This window comes from Pteropus medius, unplaced genomic scaffold, assembly GCF_902729225.1.
Source record: "Pteropus medius unplaced genomic scaffold, Ma_sr-lr_union100, whole genome shotgun sequence".
Classification (NCBI taxonomy): domain Eukaryota; kingdom Metazoa; phylum Chordata; class Mammalia; order Chiroptera; family Pteropodidae; genus Pteropus; species Pteropus medius.
Genome location: NW_024346667.1, coordinates 21,795,492 through 21,818,334, shown reverse-complemented (window position 1 = coordinate 21,818,334; position 22,843 = coordinate 21,795,492). Strand labels below are relative to the sequence as shown.

The 22,843-nt window shown below is 32.8% G+C and overlaps 1 protein-coding gene across 10 annotated transcripts in view; it reads right to left on the bottom strand.

Annotated features, from left to right (window-relative positions):
• GRIA2 (glutamate ionotropic receptor AMPA type subunit 2) overlaps positions 1-22,843 on the bottom strand; it is a 122,746-nt gene that overhangs the window by 45,767 nt on the left and 54,136 nt on the right. For all 10 annotated transcript variants that reach the window (XR_005655705.1, XM_039876236.1, XM_039876235.1 and 7 more), the window contains 3 exons: positions 15,943-16,182; positions 7,312-7,508; positions 3,002-3,055 (listed from right to left, as the gene is read on the bottom strand). Coding sequence is in view for 9 of the 10 variants with exons in the window: in XM_039876236.1 (XP_039732170.1) it covers positions 3,002-3,055; positions 7,312-7,508; positions 15,943-16,182 (491 nt within the window). In the remaining variant the exon portion in view is untranslated. The remainder of the gene's footprint in view (positions 1-3,001; positions 3,056-7,311; positions 7,509-15,942; positions 16,183-22,843) is intronic.

Below are 22,843 nucleotides of genomic sequence, written 5' to 3'. Positions count from 1 at the left end.
CTCAGCTCCACCTCAGATCATCAGGCATTAGATTCTCATAGGAGCACCGGTCCCTGGTACCAAAAAAGATTGGGGACTGCTGCTGTCTCTTCACCGCTTTTCTGAGTAGTTCCCCTGTTTCCTTGATCCCTTTTCGCTCATGTGTTATTACTTTCTCCTGCTAGAGTCTTTGATAATTTCCTGAGACACAGTGGAGGTAAATTTTTTGAGACCTTGAAGTTCTGAAAATACCTTTATTTTGCTCTGACACTTGATTAGTATTTTGGCTGAGTATAGAATTTTAAGCTGAAACTGTCATAATCTGAAGGCATTGTTTCACTGACTTTTGTTTCTACTGAAAAATACAGTGTCATTATTTCTAATTTGTGACCTACTTCATACTCCTGCCAGCCGGTCACCTGCCAGAAATCTTTAAGATAGTCTAATATCTCTGACATTTCATAATGATATTTTCTTTGAAATATGAGAGGTGTTTTTTTTATTATTATTGTCTGTACTCAGTGGGCATATTTGTGTTATTCAGTATAGGAAATTTTTCTGAATGTTTCTTTGACAATTTCCTTCCACTGTTTTCACTATTCCATCCTTCTAGAATGCTTGTTATTAAGACATTGTAATCTTTAGATTAAATGTCTAAATCCCTTACAGTCTCCCCCATACTTACCATTTTATATTATGTTGTTATTTTGTTACCGAATCTGGAAGATTTTCTCAACTTTATCTTTAAAATCGTTTAATTTTACTGGTTATTTAAAAAGAAAGTAAATTAACTTCTTGGCGATCTTTCTTATTCTTTGATTTTTTTTTTCTTTTCCATAGCATTCTTTTTCTTGTTTTATAGTTAATATATTTTCTCTTATTTCTCTGGAAATACTCTATAATTTTAAACATTTTCTTGTCATTACTACTTGCTCTGTTTCTGTTTACATGTTTGTTTGTATTGCATACTTCATGCCTGGTTATGTTATTTAAAAATAAGACTAAAAATTTTCTTGAAATTTCTGTGTTCAGGGTGAGACTCATTGAGTGTGCTTTACTGCAAAGTAGATAGTTAGGTGGGGTGGATAGCAATGCTTTTTGACTATATTTGCAGGGTCGAAGAAATAAGAACTGGATCCCCTTATGGCCACATCTCCATCACTTTATGTATATTATCCTATTAAATGCTATATCAAGGAACTTCATCACAGCTTGTGTTTTGGGAGCCTAATGAAGCATTCAGCAATTTCTGAAGAAATTAACAAAAAATCTGAGAATGCTTTTATCTTTTCTAACCACCTACTTTAACGCTCAACTGACACAGGGTAGGGAAAAAGGGACATTGCTAATCAGGAGAGTGGAGCATGAAAACTCTTTAACTTCAATGGCATTCTCCAATTTTAAGTGTCAGTGAAATTTTCAAGTGCCCTCTAAATTCTCAGAAACTGAAGTATGCTACAAATTTTTGAACTTACTGACTCATCAGTAATTCCATATGGTGAGGATACCAAGTATTCAGAAAAGAAAAAAAAAGCTTCAACTCAGATAAACTATCAGGTAGATTTCTCCCTAGAAGTATGACAGCAGAACAAACTTGCTTTTTATTTTTTTTAGATCTTTTTACTTTGGTCATTCAAACATTTCTTTACTTTTTCATAGCATCAGCTATCAACTCTCAAATTGATGAGCCACCTTCTGTCATTATTTCTCAATGTTCCAATATAATCTTCTCCATCTGGACATTTTTTAAACATTGCAGCTTTCAGTGTGGCTCTGTGTTGTTCATCAAATGGCACGATTCACACAGGGGACTGACTGTCCAGGCTGTTCCCTGCACAGAATTTGGTTCTGAAGAGACTGAATACAAAGCCTATCTATTTTAACTCTTGCTTCTCCGATAGGAGGTCCTTTAGGATCTATAATATCATATAATAAAGGGAAGCTCTAATAAATTCTTATAGTTGGTAGCAATTTCATTGCCAAACAGAAGTTTTATCTTGAATAACCAATTTCTCCCATTAGCATGTGGGTTTGAGATTTAATATTAGTTGCAAGTGCCACCTTCTAGTAAAAACAATATTTATCAGTTGTAAGGTTGTAATTTATTTATTTTTATCACTTTCCGTCGCTGCTAGAAATGTCTTCTGATGTAACAGTCTGATATTTCAGAAACCATAAAATCTACATTTGTATAAACACGAAACTTTTTAAGAGTCCTATTATACTATTTAGAATAAGTTCTCATTCTCTCGCCCTCTTTTTCTCATCTTTTTTTCTGAAGTTGAGGAAGGGTGATGTCAATCACAAAGAATCATACTTATTTAAATAACATACACCTTTGTAACAGTAAAGCTTTAAGTTCATTTTATTTGCTGATCTAAAAACTATTTTGAACAAAGAAATATCTGATGATAATTCTAAATGGGCTGTATTCTTAAGAGAGGGAGATACAATTAACCACACAGACATACAGTATAATCTTAATTTGATAGGAATCTTAATGAAAAAATGATAAAGCTATAGGAATTCATTTTCTTATATAGTAAGTAGTAAGTAATAAATATATGTCGGTATTTTCAGGTTTAATTTTTACTAGGACATATTCTCACAAATGTGCATTTATTTCAAATATTACATATGCTAAAAACTTTAAAAGAATGGACAAAGGATACAATTTATAAAATGCAATGACAGTGAGAAACAAAGGGAAATCTGGACTGTTAAATTTTATATATTTTTGAAAATGTCCCCTTAGTTAAAATACACCTTCTAAGACAATTTATAAAGTTTGTCAAATATCATACTATAATTTCTTATATCATTTATAATAATAGGAAATTTATTAGGAAATGTAAAGGAGAAAGTAAATCTAAAACATAACAAATTCAGAAATATGTTGTCACTTCTATCAATATAATCAAAATACATTTTATAAATATCACTGATAAATACTGATTGTTCAAAAATTTTTTAACTAATAAGAACCTTTATTAAAATAATGAAATTCAGTTAATTCACCTACCAGATTTGCAATGATATAATGGTATCCTTTAACATGTTTTCCAATGGTAATAACCTAACAAAGATAAAGAAACAGTTATTTAATAAATGTAAATAATATAAATATAAAACTACTGATGTTATCTTTCTCCGAAAAAATCAAAATATTATCTCCTATATTTTTGATAGTTTACAATGAGTTGTATTTAATAAAATATAATTCTCAAACCCAGAGAATATTTCTCTCAGAAAAGAGTAGCAACACATTTTAGTGCCTAATATATGTTGCCTTTCAAAAAGTCAATAATTAGACAAAAATAACTACCTTGGTTTTGTCAATAGTGAAAATAAACCACAAAATTTTAAAAAAGAAGAAAACCAAAAACATGCTGAATCTATGTCATAATTTTATCCCTACAAAAGCTATGTTTATTTTTTTTCAATGAAACATTCAACTGCTGAAACCAACATCTGAGGTTTTATATCCAGACATCTCTATTTAAAGATAAACACACATAGTTTATAGTTATACATAAATTTAAAAAGAATATTAATAAGCACATAAAAGCATTTTATATGGAGCTATAAAATAATATTCCTAAGAAATGTTTATAGTTTAGTTCAAATAAATATTATTATTTCCAACTTGAGACAGCAAAGTATCAGAGAAACTAATATTTCTCCACAAATCTAAGTCAAAAATCAATGGCAAGATAAATGCATCATGGAACTGTTTTGGTAAATGCTCAAGCAATTTTGTACATTAATGAATCAATTTGACTTTCACCAATCGATGTCAATTATGCAGAGAGTAGAAATGGTGAAATGACCACGTTGTGGTCCTGGTACTTAGATATTCAAATGTAATTTCTATTTTTAAGAAAATAGTCACACCAGTGGAAAACACGAAATGCCAGGGCTACAGACAAAAATGCAAACCATTAGCTCACATCCCTGATTACAGTTTCGGTGGCTTTCCATTGCTTTTAGCGTAAAAGACAAAATCCTTCATATGCTGCAAAGTCCAGTGGTCGTGCAGGTTTCTCCAGGACCACCTCTCCCCTTCCGTACACTGGAGACTCTGGCCCTCTTTCAGTATTTTTGCACATAGAAGGTTTCTTTCCATCCTCTCAAGGCTTTACATATTCTGTTTCCTCTGCTTGGAAAGTTCTCTCCATCACCGTATCCTTTGTCTTATTTAAATTAAGGCACAGTGAAGCTCAACCCAGTGTTACCTCCTGAAGAAAGACTTCCCCGAGTCTCCCTCCTCCCTAAGTCAAGTGCTCCAAAGCAATACATTTAGCTTAAGGGCAAGAGCAAAGTACCATATTCCACTTTGATATTCGGTGGTAGCTATTTGGAAGGGAGCTAGGGTTTATATTCTAACCGATTTTTACATAACACAACTAAATTGCCTTTTCCAAGAAACAGAACCCTCTGTTTTGAAGGGAGAATTCTGAAGAAAAGATGTCCTTCTGAATGAAAAAAATATTTTAATTAACATCAGCTGAATTAAGTTATGTCCCTTATATTTCCTATTGACATCTGTTGGTCCTGCCTACTATTCAACTTTCTGAATCATGAATGTCTTTTTTTCTTGGAATCAAGAAAAAAACATAGTATAAAAGGTATTACCAGTAGTCCCTACTTGAGTCTAGTGTTTATTGAGAGAAAGGAGGGATATGAAAATTCACTAGCCCTATTTCTATATAAGAATTAGTGTTGGCTATACCAACAATCATATCTTTGCTTCATAATAACCATTATTATTACACTAACAATAGAAAATTTATGTTAATTTCTAAATTTTTTCATGGCTAAGTCCTTTTTCTACTTAATTATACCTAGAAATAAGTGCCTCTAGGTTTTATCAAATGATAAAATATTCATAATCTAACAAAGTTTAATTCTGTTTCTAACTTGAAGGTACTATGAAAAAAAAGTTTTGTCCCTTGTCTGTTCCCTTATAAGTAGAGATAGAGCGAATAAGTAAATAAGTATATTTCTTGAAATGTACTTCAACCCTGCTTTTTTCCTGGTAAATTGTACTTCTTGAGGCCTTCCATGATCTCCAATCTAAATGATCTCTCTGTAATTTTCTCTCATAGCATCCTGTTCTTTTCATTCGCAGTATATACCATTATTGTAATTACGCATTTCTTTCTTTAAATACAATGCAGATATTCACCTTAATGGGGTCTTGCTTGTTTTTTTTAGCATTACTATCTTGGATCTACTGCAATGACTGTCTGGCAAACATTAGACACTTGAGGAAATTTATTGAACAAATAAATGAGTGAATCCAAACCAGCCAAATGCTATCCGTATGTAAACCCTTCAGAGAACATCCCATCTTTGTTAAGATAGTTACTTCCTCTTCCATGCTCTTAGACCTCTTGTATTATAATTTGTAATATCGTAGTGTTATGTATGTACATTTTCTTCCTTTCTAAACAATGAGTTCATGGTGTAGAGACACTACTCTCTCTCGCCTTTTTTGTACCCCTCATTCTAGACACATAGGATATCCTCAATAAATCTTTGTTGAATGATGCAACCATTTATAGTATATTACTCATTTAAAACACATTCGAAAATGTCTTAAGAAAATGAGAATAATATACATGTGCAAAATACTCTACATTGTGAATGGATGTCCATATGGACATTTATTTCATCACGATCGTGTATTTGCTTCAAAACATTACATTCCATGTATTCCCAGTTGTTCCTGTAGTTACTTCTAGTTTTGGAAAGAATTATTTTTATATAAAATTTCTCAACATTTATTATAATGACTGATGAATACTAAAAATTTTAAAACAAAGACTAATGGTTAATATTAAAATTCAGTTTTAATGAGAATTTCCTATAAAATTCAAATGAGTTGTTGAGGTTCACGTTTAAACAAGAGGCCTTCAGATTAAAAACAATCCTAAATTCACCTCCTAAGACAGGAATCAAGATTTTTCTACTGAATGTTCACCTCTCTGGTATACATTTAATTCTGTCTATAAGAAGATATCATTATTCAATTATTTAATATATCATGGCATCCATTTAATATATCTCAGGGCCTATATTATTATATATTATTAAAGCTTCAGAAACATTTATATTTGCAAAATGCTTTGTGTTATACAAATTAGTGAATCTAATTTTATCCTCAAAGCCTGGAAATGCCAAGAAATGCATACTCGACTGTCTATTTTTCTTCCAAGGAGCTAACATATATATAATACATAATAACATATATGTTATATATAAATGATGACTATATATACACACATGTAATATATATGTATACATATACATATGTATATATGATAGCTACTAATACAATGTGTGTGTATATATACACACATATATGCATGTAATATAGTATATATCAAATATATTCCAGCCATCAAAGACATTTAGAATTTATATGCACACACAAACACAATTTATCATCTAGGAAAAGAAGCAAATACCCACTGAAGGAGATCTTAGTAAATCCTGATGTTGCTTCACCACCATCTCTGGTCACTTACCCTATCTATAAAACATAGTGGATTTTATTTTGATCATTAATATATTACTGCACTACTTTCTGTCCCGAAAGATCTTTAGCTAACACAGGTGGTATAGTAAGCACATATAAAACATTCTTATCTCTGGTATTGTGTTACCCTTTAAAATATTCCAAATAAATCTATCTAGTTTACTTCTCAAATGGTGAACACAGACAGACTGAATGTGTCTTTCATACATATCTTAATTTCATAGATTAATAGTTTTATGGTGACACAAAATCCTCCTAATAGGAGGAAAAAATTACTTCTTGGAAAAATAAAGAATGCTTTCTCTGAAGACATAGACCCATTTGGACAATGATACAGACTTAGCGCATGGTACTGTACTCTACTGTTTGAAGTAATTCATGTAGAGCCAAAAAATTAATGAATTACTCACTTTTCCCTTAGGACCCAGACTTATTTTACTTAATATATGTCTATTTCTTTATCTCTAAGAAATTCAACAGAATTATATTTTAAATTTCCAATTAAAAATGTCAAAGTTAAGGGCAACACACATCATGTAAAATGTGAGAGTCAGGAATTATACATTGAATATATTTCATGATTAGTATGATGTATCAGCATTGTTGAAGACCATCTGCTATTACTAACTAAAGCCAGAGATAATTTAATTGATGATCTTTGTTGCATCCGTCATAAACTATAAAGTAAAAACTGCTGTTTAAGCACCTTATACAAATACTCATCCCAAATGCTGACAGTGCACATATATTTTATATTTGGTGTCATTAGAAAACGGAGAATGGCAAACCTGGTCTACAATGTCATTGACTTTATCCCGTTCACAGTCCAGGATTACACGCCGTTCCTTTTTTAACTCCAGATCTTGAAAAAGTGATCGGTAGGTCTCATCTTTCTTGTCATTGTTAATGTTTCCTACATTGATGGCAGTCACTTGCCATTTCTTTTCAGCAGCAGAATCCAGCACAGCTTGCAGTGTTGATAAGCCTAGGAACACAAAGAAAAGTGATGACTGATAAAGATACTCAAAAAACTCTGATTGTGTTGTAAAACTGACAGAGAACATATTTTTAAGGGTGATATTTTGTGCAACTAAGGGGATGTTGACTCCTCTAAAAAGCTACAGCTATGATCTTTATTAACACCTACTTATTTCCACTTCACATTAAAAACTCTTCATGTAAGTTCTCTTGTTCTGAGTCATAGGGTCTTACAGCTCTCTCAGTACCTTTTGGATATTACTAATGTGTAATGTCTGTAATACCTCTGGTTCAGGTGAAATCAAAAGACATTACAAAAATTCCTTTCTCCTCTAGATTGGAAAATTGTTTCATTGTATATGATAATCTATCATTTCATATTAATATTCTGAAGAGATTGAGTAGGTTTTCAGTGAGACAAATCTATAAATCTAAGAAATAATATCTGAGCCTGATATATTTCCTTCTATTGTTTTCTACTCAGCAGCTGTTGTTTTTCTCAGCCTTCTGTTATATCTTTTTTTTTTTGGTACTGGCACTGATCCCATAGAGATTAACATGTTCACCCATTAACCAGATGGCAAGAGTTAGTTTTCTAGTACAGATTTGTTATATTTACTTAACTTCCCAAATGTAAGGCCATTTTACTATTTATTAATAACTATCCTTACAGACCTAGAAAATTTAATTTTCATTTTTAATTGTTCATACATTACCTTGTATGTAGGATTAAGAACGGAAAATGACTTGAGAATTTATTTCCTAAAGTTAAATCTGAAGTTTAGCACTTGGAAAACCAGTACCTAAACCAGTACTTGTCTACCACCTCACTTCAACTCTTCATGGCCAGCTCAAATCCATTGTTTCTATTTATAGCTTAATGACACAAAAGCAAGGCTCCGGAAAGAATTCGGGACTTGTATAACATCATCTTCCTGATTCCAGAAAGACTTGCATGTTTCACAAAAGAATACCAATCCCTTTTTACCTATAAAATGTGGGATTTAGCTACTGTGATCACATCACTCTATAAGCTTTATTCATTTACTAAACTTTATTTAAATTTATTTACCATGGTAAAAATATGTCTATTGTAAATGTTGTTGACAACTATTTGATCTTGGAAAACATCATTAAAAAATTATTGATTGAGTATTGGCCAGGAGTATATAAGATGAACCTAGAACATCTCGTGATACCAGAAAGCAAAGAAGCTCTCCAAAACTGTCAGCATTATGTCAAAAGACTCGGGAGTCAATTTGATGAGGATTACTTTAAACAAAGATGAGTCAATTTAAATATCTATAAAAATATTAATTGCAAAAACCTTGAATATATAAAATATTTTAAATCCATGAATTTGTAATGATATTAAGAAAAAAACATTTGGTAGCCTTTGAAGGATGCTAGGAAACCAAGTCATTATTTTGGAAACAAATAAAGGAAGAGAAACAAGCATTTTCTTGCCTTTCCTATATGAACTATATTCAGAATAATAATTAATTAAGAAAGATTTTTCTTTTTGGAAAGACTCTAGCTAATAAATGATGAATGAATATAGATTTAGAATTATAACCATCTTGTAGCACCTAGTGAATTAATGACTCAAGGCAATAATCATTACTGCTGCTAACAACACAAAGAGAGAGACAACCCGAAGCTACTTGTCTCCAAATGTCAATGTTCTACACAACTTATGAAGTTCCTGCCAAAACAGTGAGCAGGAATCTCATCAAGCTTCTAGATATAACTACAAATTTATGAGAAATAAATGGTACAGAGTAATATGCTAAGTACCATTGTGTTGTAATCATCAAAATCCAGACTGTGAAAAACTCCGTTATATTATAAAAGCCTTAAAAGATATATTAACCAAATTTTATAGATGGACCTCACAATTATCCTGATTCAAGCAAACTGTAAAAGAATGGATGATATTAATGCATGATTGTTATTTGTTTAGATATAATAACATTGTGATTATGTTTAAAACAAAAGAATTGTTCTTTCAAAATACTGAAAGTTTTACAGATGAAATTACATGATGTCAGGTATTTCAAAATAATTGTGAATGGCAGAGGGATATAAATAAAACAAGATTCCTCATATAGTGGTCATTAATAGAGCTAGGTCAAGAGTCCTTGGGGTCTTTATGTTAACCTCTCTATTTGGTTATTTTAAATATTTCATAATAAAAATTTAAAATAATTTACTTTTATTTCAAATTGAGAAGTTGAATCATAAACTGAACTTAAAATGAGTTTTGTTTTTTTGCAAAACAAAATTAATTTCCTCCATCCACTTTTGTAATAAAAAACATAGGTTAAACAAGAATTTCTCAAGGGAAAATTTAAATAGAGATCATACACCATTATAAAAAATTTATTTATGATAAAACATTTTTAAAAAACTTCATCATTCACCTACAATTTCCATTCACTATAAGTAAATTAAACCCTTTCATGATACAATTCAAATCCTTTTCCTGTTTTTTGGCAATGAAGATAGCACATACAGCTGGTCACCATGATCAATTCAACAGCTATCAGCTTGCTTCAAAACAGTTATTAAGTCTATCCAAGAGTTTTCTAAAACTCTTCTACTGTCTAGGTTCTACTTTTCCACATTCCAATCATTATGCAACTTTTCTTTGTTACCTCTTTAAAAACATTACATCCACAGATGATGGTCTGTATGCTACCCCCATATTATTATATAGCACTTACAAGTGAGTTTCCTTTCTTCTAGACAATAAGTTATTTCATTTTATTTTTATTTTATTATAAATTTTACCACACACTAAAATAAGTTTCAAGTGATAATATTCTTGACATTCTGTCCTGTCTTTCAAAGTATAAGAAATTTTAAATATAAATGACAATTTGTAAATGAATTTCTTCAAGTGATATTTCTAAACCTAACATTTATTGGCAGTTCACCTTGTCAAAGAATATGAGGTATAAAAATCAATAAGAATGCGTTTTAAGAAATGGCTAAGTTTCAAACTCATTCATTCTGTGTGTCAGGAGTAACTCACAGTTGATGTGAATTCTCTACTAAAACTTGCAAAATTAATATTTTCTAACCTATGAAACCTAAAAAAAATTACATCCATTTATTAAGAAGGCAAACTGTTCAAATAGTTCATATCAGACTTGATGAATTCAATTTTATCAGAAGATACTGAATAATATTAAATCATTTCCTAAGGACAGATGAAGTAGGTCACAAACCATGGCATGACCTGACTCACAATTTAGAGACTGCTGGTCCATGTTTAGTAATCCATATTCCTAGATTTGTTTTTTCAGTAATAATAACTGACCCTCTCAAACTCTCTCTCAACTTGATCTGCCCCTTCCTTATAACTTAAAGCTTTGTATTAAGTCTTGTGACTTTAAATTTAATGAATCAACTTGAAATTTAAAAATCACTGAAAATGCATGTTACAACTATTGAGGTGAAATTAAATTCTTCAACATAACACAGAAAAATTCATGCTCTTGATCTCTTGGTACCATATTCTACTTAGGAGAGAGAGTATTATTTGAGATATGCCTCTTTTTCTTTCACACAAGCTGGCATAGAAGTATCTTTATAAATACATTCATCCCCTAATTCAGAATATAAACATGTATTGACAACAGGAGTTCTATATAAATGTTAGTTTGTTTAAAGCTATTGGTAGATATTAATCATTCAACTCTAATATCTATACTACTATGTTAGGATATTTGAGTTATTATAGCAGAGACTAATTTCTTATTACTGAATTACTTAGAAGAAAACATAAAATGCACAGTTGTTCATCTACAAATAGAAAAAAATCCAGAAATTAATAAATATATTTAAAATATGGTCTATAAAACCTCAAGAACATTACAAGAGTATAAAATTAAGTTCTAAATTCTCAAACATTTGGTTAAAATAAAGAATGGCTAAACTAAAGTATTGTTGGATGGCATTACTTCCTCATGTGCCTAATTTTTACTGGACTAGTTATAGCTGTAAAACCTATTTTAATCTCCATAAAACTCTTTCAAAGTGTTGCTAGCAGTAGTTCAGCTTCATATTGAGCTAGAGTAAATAACGCTGTGAGAAGTAATAGAAAAGCTATTAGCCTTAAAAACAGGTGACGTCTAAATGTCATAGTTTGGACATTGATGGGCAGAATTAAAAATGATTACTGCAAATAGGTATATTTCACTCAGACCATGTCTTTCTTTTTAAAAATATTTTCTTTGTTCCATTTAAAATTCACTGCCCTTATTCATCTTTCAGGAACAGAAATTAATATTCATGATCACTAAATCATGGCAGCATGCCTAGGCCAGATTAGATTAACGTATCCTTCCCTCATTGACTTTCTCAGGAACTTCTAAAAAAAAAATTTATAATTTTGAAGCATTTTTATTCTATGCATGATATCTTCTTGGAACTGGAATCAAATCCTTCAGGAAAACGGTATGGCTCAAAAGTAAAACCAACACGTAAAGACATAAAGCATTAGTTCTGGTTTTATCTACTGTCTATAGAAATGTATTGCCTTAACTTATTGACATTAAGCCAATAAATAAAAACTACATTTTGATTAAATCCTGGTTCAAATTTAGATAAATCTATATTTAATGCATGGACATAGATAACCCCATTACTCTGTAATTAAAATCTATTGAAGATCTATCTGCCTACTCTCCGTGGAGTAGTAAATGCAGCTTTTAGGAAGAGCACTGGGTCATCAAGTAATGCCAGGCTACTGCCACATGGCTTGGAGAAGGAGAAGACACTAGCAGTCCTACAAGGTCACATGGCACCAAATGACAGTTTCAAGATTCCTCTCACAGGTAAACTCGAAATAGTCAAAGATGATCTGTATAAAGATCAGGATACATCTGTGTCCTCTTTTGTTTACTATTGGAATGCATCGTCCTGAACTTGTTGCTCAGCACTTGTGTGGGTAGTTGAATGCAGGAAAGGTTTAATTGTTGAGTAGTGCAGTGAAGAAGCACAGAAATATTTTAAGTCTTTTTCATCTAGTTCAAATTTAGGGCAGAATGTTGGAGAGAAATTTTCATGCTTGAGCCCTATGCTGTTCAAAAGAACATTTATGTATTTACGAATGAAAAATTTAAAATGTTTACCTGATCTAGACTCTCAGAAAAGTTATGATTATTGAATACTAAAAAAGAAAAAAATAACAACGGAGAAGAGAGAGTACCACATCAGGAACAGACCAAATCATTTGAAATTGTAGCAGGTAGAGATGTAAGTTGAGGGATAAAATCATGGAATCTTTTTTTAAAAAATATGCATATTAAAGGGAATGCAGAAGCATTCTCAGATCACATAACACTGAAATAAAAAGAGGCTTCCTTGAAGTGTAAGAAAAATGGCTTAAGGACCGATGCAAAGAAACCAGGTAACATGATGAATGTATAAATAAACTTTATAATTTAATATGATGGCAAAACTATAAAAATTAAGATAATAATAAGAAAAAATTAAATGCCAAAAATACAATTTCCATGAGCCAAGTAAAACACTACATACAGGTCAAATCTTATGCCAGTATTTTGAGTCTTACACATTTATCACTGAAAATAATTTCAGATGAAAGGCCAATATAATACTCTTCATAATAAAGCATTAGTAGCTACTTGATAAACACTTGAAAATGTATCTATAAGGCCATTTTTGGCTTTAATATATAATTACTTAATATTATAACTCTAATGTTCTTTCAACAATGCACTTGAACTCAATTCAATTTGTATAATTTAATGATGAGATTATCTCATCACTTCAGGTTCATTTAATAATTCTAAAGTATTAATAAAATCATTTTTAAATGTCACAGGTTCTTTTCACAAGTACATAAATCCATCAGTCTCCACTTGATCATTTCCCAGAGCTTTCCTTTCTTCACTGCCTCTCTTCAAATTCTAGAGTTTCTCTTTTTCTATTTATGTTAGCTGGTGTCTATTTAAATTTTCTCAAAAGTTCAGTTTCAACTAGAGGGCATAGCGAGGGTAAAGTATGTCCGTAAAGTAAAAATGCCACCTTCAACCTTGTGAAACAGTAAAGCAATGAACAGAATTCATCTTCCAATCTTTTAATTTATCTAGCAAGATTCAGGTTCCAATATCATCTCAAATTTAAAATACACCAGTGCTGAACTCATTCACTAACACTATTGAATATCAACTCTGCTCCAGCACTATTTTAAGCATTATGTGTACAGTAAGAACTATATTGTATACCAGTATACTGTATACTGCCTGGGTTGGGCATTGCCTTCATGGGGCTTATAACCAGATCTTAAATAAAAAGCATAATGCTTAGATTGTGTGACTAAAACAATCCTTGGAACATAGTATAAGTTCAATAACACTTTTTGGATGAAAGAATGAACTCCGCTATTAATTAAAAATTGTGATAAGTACTATGTAGAAAAAGAAAAGGTTGCTTTGAGAGAGCTGTATCATACGCATTTCTGTAAAAATGCTATATAAAGCGCTGTATGTGAACTAGGTGAAAGAATTAGAGATAGGTGCAGATTTGAGGTGAAAGAGTTTTGGTGCATCTGAGAATGTGAAAGTTTATTAGAGGAATTTAGCTTAAGAGTGAGCAGGACGGTAGTTTAAATTGGCAGGAACCAGATACTATAAGACCTTAAAGCCAGTTAAGAATTTTAAGTTTTATCCTCATTGTAAGGAGGAGCCATTGAAGCATTGTAAGTGAGGGAGTGATGTGGGCAGGAAAGGATTTCAAGACATTTAAAAATTTTGACTACTTTGTGAAAATGAATGAAAGAAAAACAAGTGTGGAAATGAAGAGACGAGGGAAGAGATGTGATGGCTTGGTGTGGAGTCATGGCAGTGAAAAAAAAGAGTGTCTAGGGACAAACTATATTTAAGTGGAAATTGCATCAATAGAATGCAATGGTGAGAAGGGTATTGTGAATACACCCAATTGCAGGATAGTTTTATTAACATAATATACTAAAGGAGGTAGAGAGCAAGAGGAAAGATTATAATTAAACATGACTTTCTAAGCCCTTTTATCACATTAATAAAAGCTATGTTCAGTATTATCCAGCACACTGGAATCCATATTTGCATTAAATGGTTCTGTGTTTTAGTTTTTCATTCTCCGTGGGAAGAGCAAACCTCTCCCTTCTCAAAGCGGGTGTGGGGATATGAGGGGTGTGGGGGTGGGGAGTTGTTGACACTGCAAATATTTTCAGCTTGTTGGTGCTGACTCATTTTTCCACTGAGCACTATTCTCAGGACTGAGAAGATGGGGCAGAGAACCAGACACCTAGTATGAGCATTCTTGACCTGAGATTGCTGCAGCAGATGCCTACAAACTGATCAATGGAAAATTGACTGATCGCTGGCTCTCTTCCTGTCTGCCCTTGCAGGTTAACAAGGTGCCCTGTCTTGGTCAAAACAAGCTTCTGGTTTTAATTTGAACCTTTAAATATTCCAGGAAGCAATCTGCTAAAAAGAATATTTAGATATTCTTACAATACTGGTTTTTAACCCTTTCGAGTTTGGTTATGAATAATATTTAATAATAGAAAAACGCATGTATGAACATGTACACAAAATGTTCATGCAATTTTAGGGAGTATACAGACCCACAGAAGCCAAATCATGGACACAGAAATGGTTAAGACAGCTGGGATTCTATCATATGTAAGTCAGGCAGTTCTACTAATATTAAATTTTGCAACAGAGGATATGGAAAATACGAGGAAGTACTACCTACTCCCCTTCAAAAAAATAACTTTAGTATGATGAGCCAAGACTCTATCCAATTGGCACACTAATCAAAATTATCACATCATAAACAATTACATAGAATTGTGACAAAAGCATGGGTCTGGTGTCAGAAGACCTGTGTTCATCTGGACCACACATGGGTGGATCACGCACAAGTCGTTTAATTTCTCTGAGATGCAGTGATCTCATTTTAAAGCAATGTTAATAATAATTATACCTGCCTGATAAAACTTTTGCATGTGAAAATATTTAATAACTATATATTTCTGTAGGAGCTCTTATTTATGTATTAATTCAAATTTTACTTAATCTAACTTTCAAGGCAGCTGCTTTACTGACCTTGAACTGGTAATACAGTCACCATAGAGTCTTAGCTGCCGATTCTAGAAAGTACTTTTTACATTATGATTAAACATTTGGGCACTGGGCTGACACAGTCTGTATTTGAAAATTTTGCATTCACAACTTTTTTTTTCATTTTACTCTTAATATGTTCTCCAGATTTCGAACTGCGTTTTTCATTTACACAGCAACATTAAACCATGTAACCCGTGGACTTTAATATACTTGTGTAGCTCTACCTTGATGTCACATGCATCAAGTGTAAGCATTGAATCTGACCCATTAGCAAGAGATAGAGATATTTTCACTTACCTCTGTCACTGTCGTAGAGGTACGCAAATTTGTCCCACTGATAATATTCGATCAAACTAAGAAGTGCTCCTTTGAGGTCAGGTCTCATCTGAATGACAAATGGATGTGTGCCATCTGTTGGGAAGCTGGGAGTGATGAAGGAAACGTGGAGGGTTCCACAAAAGGATGTGATGGTATTTACAGACTTCTTGTCATAGAATCCAAAAATAGCATAAACTCCTCTTGAAAACTGGGAGCAGACTAGAAGAATAGGGAAAAACAGAAAGGTTAAATCATTGAAATTGACATAAAATCACATAAATCTGCTTGAAACTTAATGCCCTTTTATATAAAATACAAAATGATCAAATCAAAAGAAATATAGAGTTTGTATCAATGATCCATCAAATATACAAGCACTTATTTACTTAGCACTCTATTTGAGGAATTTAAAAAATTACAAAGCGTTAAAATAATAATCTAGGTATAAGGAAATACCTACATTATTGCTTAACAGGTGATATAAGTGTAAATATTTTAGGACAGTCCTATTTAAGAACAATACAAGTAAAAATCATTAGTTATAAGAACAAACAGCAATTACTTGGGATTTATACACATTTGAAACAGCTCATTCCCTGAAATATTGATTTTTTTTAAAGCTTTATTGGGTTAATGATGTTATTATACTAGAAGAGTTCTACTGATGACCAAAATGTCTTTAAGAAAAGATGGATGCAAAATTCACATTACACATAAAGAGATATATTATAGAACAGAGGCCTGTCACCTTGTGTCCCTCAGTCAACTAGTAATTAAATGAAGTTCAGTATTCATAATTTTAACCTTTCCCACAGACTTAACTTATCCCATATGTTCTACTCCATAAAAAAACAAATATTATGAACATATTTTGGCTTAGAACCATTATTCTTTAAAAAATATTTTATTTGAAAGTCCCTATTGCTCCCACAATCCCTTATGCTCTACCAATATTTGTACTTCAGTGAATGGTATATCACACTACCTTCTCTCAGCCCCTTCCCCAAAGTCAGACCATCACTAAGTATTGCTCATTCTAATACCTAAATATACTCAAATGTGGTCCACTTATTTCTATCTCCATTCTAATCATCCTAGTTCACTACAGCATATGCTTACATTGTGCTTGCCTTGTGCCTGGCACGTTCTCTGGTACGTTAACTCATTTATTTCTGATAATAACTCTTGAGATAAGGATTACTATTATTTGAAAATTGCTGATAGGAAAGTTGACAAATAGAGAGATAAGTGAGAGATGCTGTGTTCAAACCTAGGCAGCTAGTGAGAGATGCTGTGTTCAAACCTAGGCAGTCTGGATTCGGAGCCCATGTTCTTAACAATGGATAATATGACTCCTCTCACTTGGATGATCGAAATACTTGCCCAGCTTTTCTCCTTCATCCAGTTAGGCCCCTCCCATTCTATTCCTCACAATACAATCAGAATAGTTTTTTGAAACACAGATCTATTCTTACCTCTCTGAGAAGTGAGGGTTACTTTGCCCAGGGCTGGTCCCCTGTGATGCCCTGTAGAAGCCGCCCCTGTCACAGTGCTGAAGACCACTGATTCAGGTCAGGCACGTGGCTTTGAGTGAATGAATAGCCGATATTTTTTTTTAATATTGAATGAATAGCTGATTTTTTTTTAATCTCAAGGATCATTTCAATGCAAGGAATGGAAATCAGCTATCCAGGAACACAGCCTACCAACCCAGACCATAATACCAAACACCCTTCTGCATTAATCAGCCCCACTTAAAAGACAAGACCAATACTATCTTGTTTCATTTTATTTCCTTCATAAAAATAGATGGTCTGTAGTAAAATAGATTTGTTTCATGAATAAGAGCATTGCTAAAATATATACAGATTCTAATAACCAATTTCAGATGATCAATAAATAATAGGCAGTCACTTTTAGTGACTGCTATGAAATGAAAGGAAAGCAAAATTGACTATTTCTTTGAGTGGTCCTTATATATCGAATATTCCCTTTCTCCTTTAAATATCTACTAATCTTCAACTCATTTCTGCCTTTCTAACATACATTTTCTGGGATTATTTCTTTACATTTATTTCATACTTTAACATAAAGATGAGATTCCTGCTTTTTATTCATGTTCATATTTTTGTCTTTTTTTGAGTACAGAAGTAGAAAATAACCTTTTAATGACTTTGCTTGTACTCATTTTTCATATACATGCAAAAGTCCTTTCATAGTTAAATCCTTCTAGGTAAATTCTGTGGTGATTTCTTATTTTATGCATGGATAAATGTACACTGACATGTATATCTTAAATCTTAAGTTTGTTCAGAAATTGATGATTTTATATGACATATAAAAGGGGGAAATTGCTATAAAGTCTCTCCGGGTGTATTTAATTTCATTTCCTGCTGTGTTGGTATGTCATCTAAAGAGTATAGGAATATCAGGCAATATGATTTATTAACAAGATCTCCTCTAATCTTAAGTGAAATAGCTTCTGTGATAGGAACAACAGCCACAGCATCAGCAGAATGCTTGATAAAGGGTGCCACTATTTGAATGCATAGGCGATCTTAGTAAGGAGCCATACTTTTCATTTTCCATTTGTTTTAGACTCTGAAGTGGTTGTCAAAGGGCTTCCTGGTTATCATGGCCATCTGGAATAGTGGTCCCCACACTTTTTGGCACCAGAGACCAGTTCTTCTATGAGAATCTAGTGCTTGATGATCTGAGGTGGTGATGCTAGCGCTGGGGAGAGGCTGCTTAGCTCGCTTGCCCGCCGCTATGCGGCCCGGTTCCTAACAGGCCACGGACCAGTACCAGTCCACGGCCCTGGGGTTGGGGACCCCTGATCTGGAAACATTTGGCTTTGGCCCAACAATAGGCACATGCTCTACAAAACTTCATAAGAAATAACAATTCACCTAACTCAGAAGGCACTTTTTTCGAACATTCAGCTCATTCTCCAATGAACATAATTTTATAACAATGGCCTTTCTTTCCTGACTATCCCTGGTCTCTTTCAGTCCTCTTCCCTTCTCCCTTATCTCTTCATGGCACATATTCAGTTGTCTATTTATCTATATTCTCTATTTCTCCAGGTCGTTCTCATGTAATGTCCCTTTATAACACATATAATTAACAGCTATTTGGTCAAAATTGCTCATGTCTCTCTCTTTACTGTCAGTCACTGTCTCTGTCCCCAACCATGATAAGAAAATCATTGTGACTTACAACCAAGAATCAATTAGAATGCTGACTTGAGCTAAGGTATTTTGCTTCTCCAGTTTGCAGTGACTATTCTCAAGAAGAAAAACTTAGTGCTCCACCCCAAAAATAGCCAAGAGTGTTTTTGCATTCTAATAGTAATTTTCTCCCCAATATAACACAGATTCATGGTGCTGTTGACACAATACACAAGGACATTATTTGCACTTTGAAATTACTCCTTGTTTGATTCGAAATAAAATTACTCATTTTGATCTCTACCTGATTTCCCAGCAATGCTTCCAAAATTTAAAGCTTTTTTCCTAACATATCCATCCTCAAAGAAGGAAAATTTGCTATCACTGAGAATATCCAAATAATGTGTCATGAACTCTGACTTTCTAAAATGAGTTATCTCTAAAGCAGAGGAAGGAGCAGAAAAGCTCTCAGTTTGACTTCTAACTTCTTGAACCACACAATTACCCTATGAGACACTATTATACATTTCTGAATGATTATGCTGATTAATATTAGAATTACAGTTATGTCTTAAAACTCAAATTGATTGCAAATTGGTAGGTAGAGATGCTCTCACTGAGTTCTACTTTAATTAAATATTTAATATCAACTTTGAGAAACTCAGCAAAGAGGAGTCATTTAAAAGACACTTTAGGTCAAAGAGTAGAGATGATCATCTCCTGCGTGTAAGTAACTTGCTGATTATTTCACTTTTTATTATAAGCCTGGATGATATAAGCCAATAACAGTGCTGATGGTGCATCCGGCACACATCTTTTTCTCTTGGGTCATTGTGTTCATTGGTGCTGCTAATGTAGCATACTCAGTACAGTGTGGAGAACCTTGCATGGTTATTTAGTTGAAAGGCAGAAGAAGAACAGGGAATGATTTATTTTTGTTTTATACTTTTTATATTTTTAAAGTGCCATTCACGTCAATGAAATAGCATAGACTGCAAGCCCCATTGCAGCTTGTACAAAGTCTGGTGAAAGCTGCATCACCTAGCAATCCTGACCTCAAAATACGAGGATCACAGAAAATCTCTCTCTTTTCATCGTTAAACTTCTGGTATTAACCCCTTGTAAAGTTTGACCCTGATTTTACTACTGAACTTTCCCTATCATTTGCCAGTAACAATCTCCTAAATCTAATATTCTTTTTATTAGATGAAGCTTTTTTAGCTTCTCTGAATTTATTAATCAAGACTTGCTCCTTGCAATTTTCTCTATTGCTACTAGTTTCTCTCTTCTAATTCATTCTCTACATCGCTACCAAGTGAAACCATATCATCTTGGTACTCTTTCTTTCCCTCTAATTACTTTTCACTGTCTTTCTTTTTCTTTTTTTCTTTTTTCTTACATCTTAAAGAGCATTCTCCAGGATTTGTCTTACAATTATTTTTACTTCTCTTTTTATATACTATCTCTTAGCGGTCTCATCCATTTTAACGTGGTCCAAGTCAACTTTTTATGCATGTTTCCCAAAACTTCATCATCATCTTGTTGCTTCTCCTAATCTATATTTACTGAAAAAAATATATATATAGTAAGTATTTTGTGTGACAAGCATGAGAAAATGCCACAACAAACAGGATAGAAATAGTCAATTCCTCGCTGGAGTTGATAGCTTCAATCTCTCACTGTCTAGTGCACCCATTAAAAACTTCTAATTCAACATTACAACTAATTCCATAAAAATGACAGAAAGCCATGACAATCTTATCCTACAAATCATGTCTTTGTTTTGATTTTTTTTCCTTTTTCTCATGGCATCATAGCTCTTGCAATCATTGATTTTCTATATTTTCCAGAATAATTAATTCATTACTCTTCTTTGTCCTGTTCTGTCATCTATAACCACCTCCATTTTATTCTATTTCATTCCTTCCACATTAGGTATTTTGGGGAACTTACTATGCACTGTTCTAGGTATTGGAGAGACAGCATTAACAGTGACAGATAAGGTCCTTGTTTAGATGAAGCTTGTATAACATACTTCTTAAGTGTTCCTTGTATCTGCACCTTTGTTTTCTTTCTCCTTGGTTCTGACAAGATAAACTATTCCTCACCTTCGCTCTCTCCTTCCATCAATTCATACTCTTGTTGTGTTATTAGTCTTCCTAAAGCACACCACTTAAAAGTCATTCTTCAAGGATCTGTCTTCCAGTTGTTTTTCTTCTTTCTTACTCCACCTTTTAGTGGTCTCATTCATCTCTTTTCACAAAGTCAAATTCAAATTTTGTGCAAATGTTTCCCAAACCTGAACCATCACCTCAATTGTTTCCCTTGATCTGTTTATTTACTGAGGAAAATATGTACTATACTTATATCGTATATAATTGTGTAGCAAATATTCTGTATATACCATATATATAGCACAAGTATATACTGTAAATATACACACATATGATTCATTTTTTAATCATGTATTTTCATGATTATTTCATATTCTGTCCTTGCTAGTACAGTTTTAATTAAAATGTTTAATTCTTTCAAGACCTCAAGTGTGAGTTTTTTAGAATTAAAAAAAATACATAAAATACCACTGTTTTACATTATCTAAAATCCTATAACTTTTATCTCAACTATCATATACCACAGAAAAATTATTATTCTGTATCCAAGGATCTTTGGGTTCTGACCTTAGATGCAGCAGCTGTAGATGCTAAACAGTGAGAACAACCGGGGACTATATCCTGGCTTTGCTATTATCTAGTTGGACTTGCTTGGGCAAGTTGCTTTATTTCACTCTGCTCAGCTTAGTCATGTGTAAAAAAGGATAATAACATTATCTACCTACCTCACTGTAGGATGGGCAGCATTAAAGAATAAGTAAGTTGAAACAGTGCTGGCAGGTATTGAGCCCCATACAAATTCTCTCATGACCTCCCTACTTATAGTCCATGTTCCAGTCAATCTTGATGTTAACGATTTATTATTAATCATGCACCGATTTTACTCACCTTTTTCCTTTAGCATAAAATTCACCAATTCTTTAAGACAAATGTTCATGTGTTAAAATCAAACCCATCTTTTCAGAATATAAATCACTCCTGACTTCTTCCCTTTTTTTATCCTCAGCATACAAATTGTCATGAAATACAGCCCATTTGACTTCTCAAATCTGTACTCTCTGGCTCTGCTGACATTGCCTTAATATGGTCCTTAAATATTTATTGAATGGATTGCTGCAACATCCTCCCAAATAATCCTGTTTATAATAAATCACTTTCTTATCATGGCAGATATAACCTTCCTGATTAAAATATGTCAGTATCTTCCCATTGTTTAGAGAATAAAATACATAACAACGCTCAGGTGTTAGCTACTTGCTGTGGTCTGAGTTGCATGCTTCTCCTCCGTGGGATTCTAAAGTAATCCGCATTTCTGCATATTTGTCTGAGTTATGCCTAGCTTTGCCCTCTCAGAGCTAATTGAATGCAGAGAATGAAGTGCTGTTTATCTCTAAATGCATAACCTATCACATATTTGGCACACAGCAGACACTTGAAAAATGTCAAGTAATAAAATACCAATTCTTCCATGAAGGGTGTCCTGCTTACTATCAACTGAATATGATTTCCATGATTATGAGCCCCATAAGCACCTCCCTCGTGGCCTGAAGTACAATATGTTCAAGTGTATGTGCGTATGTGCGTGTGTGTGTGCAG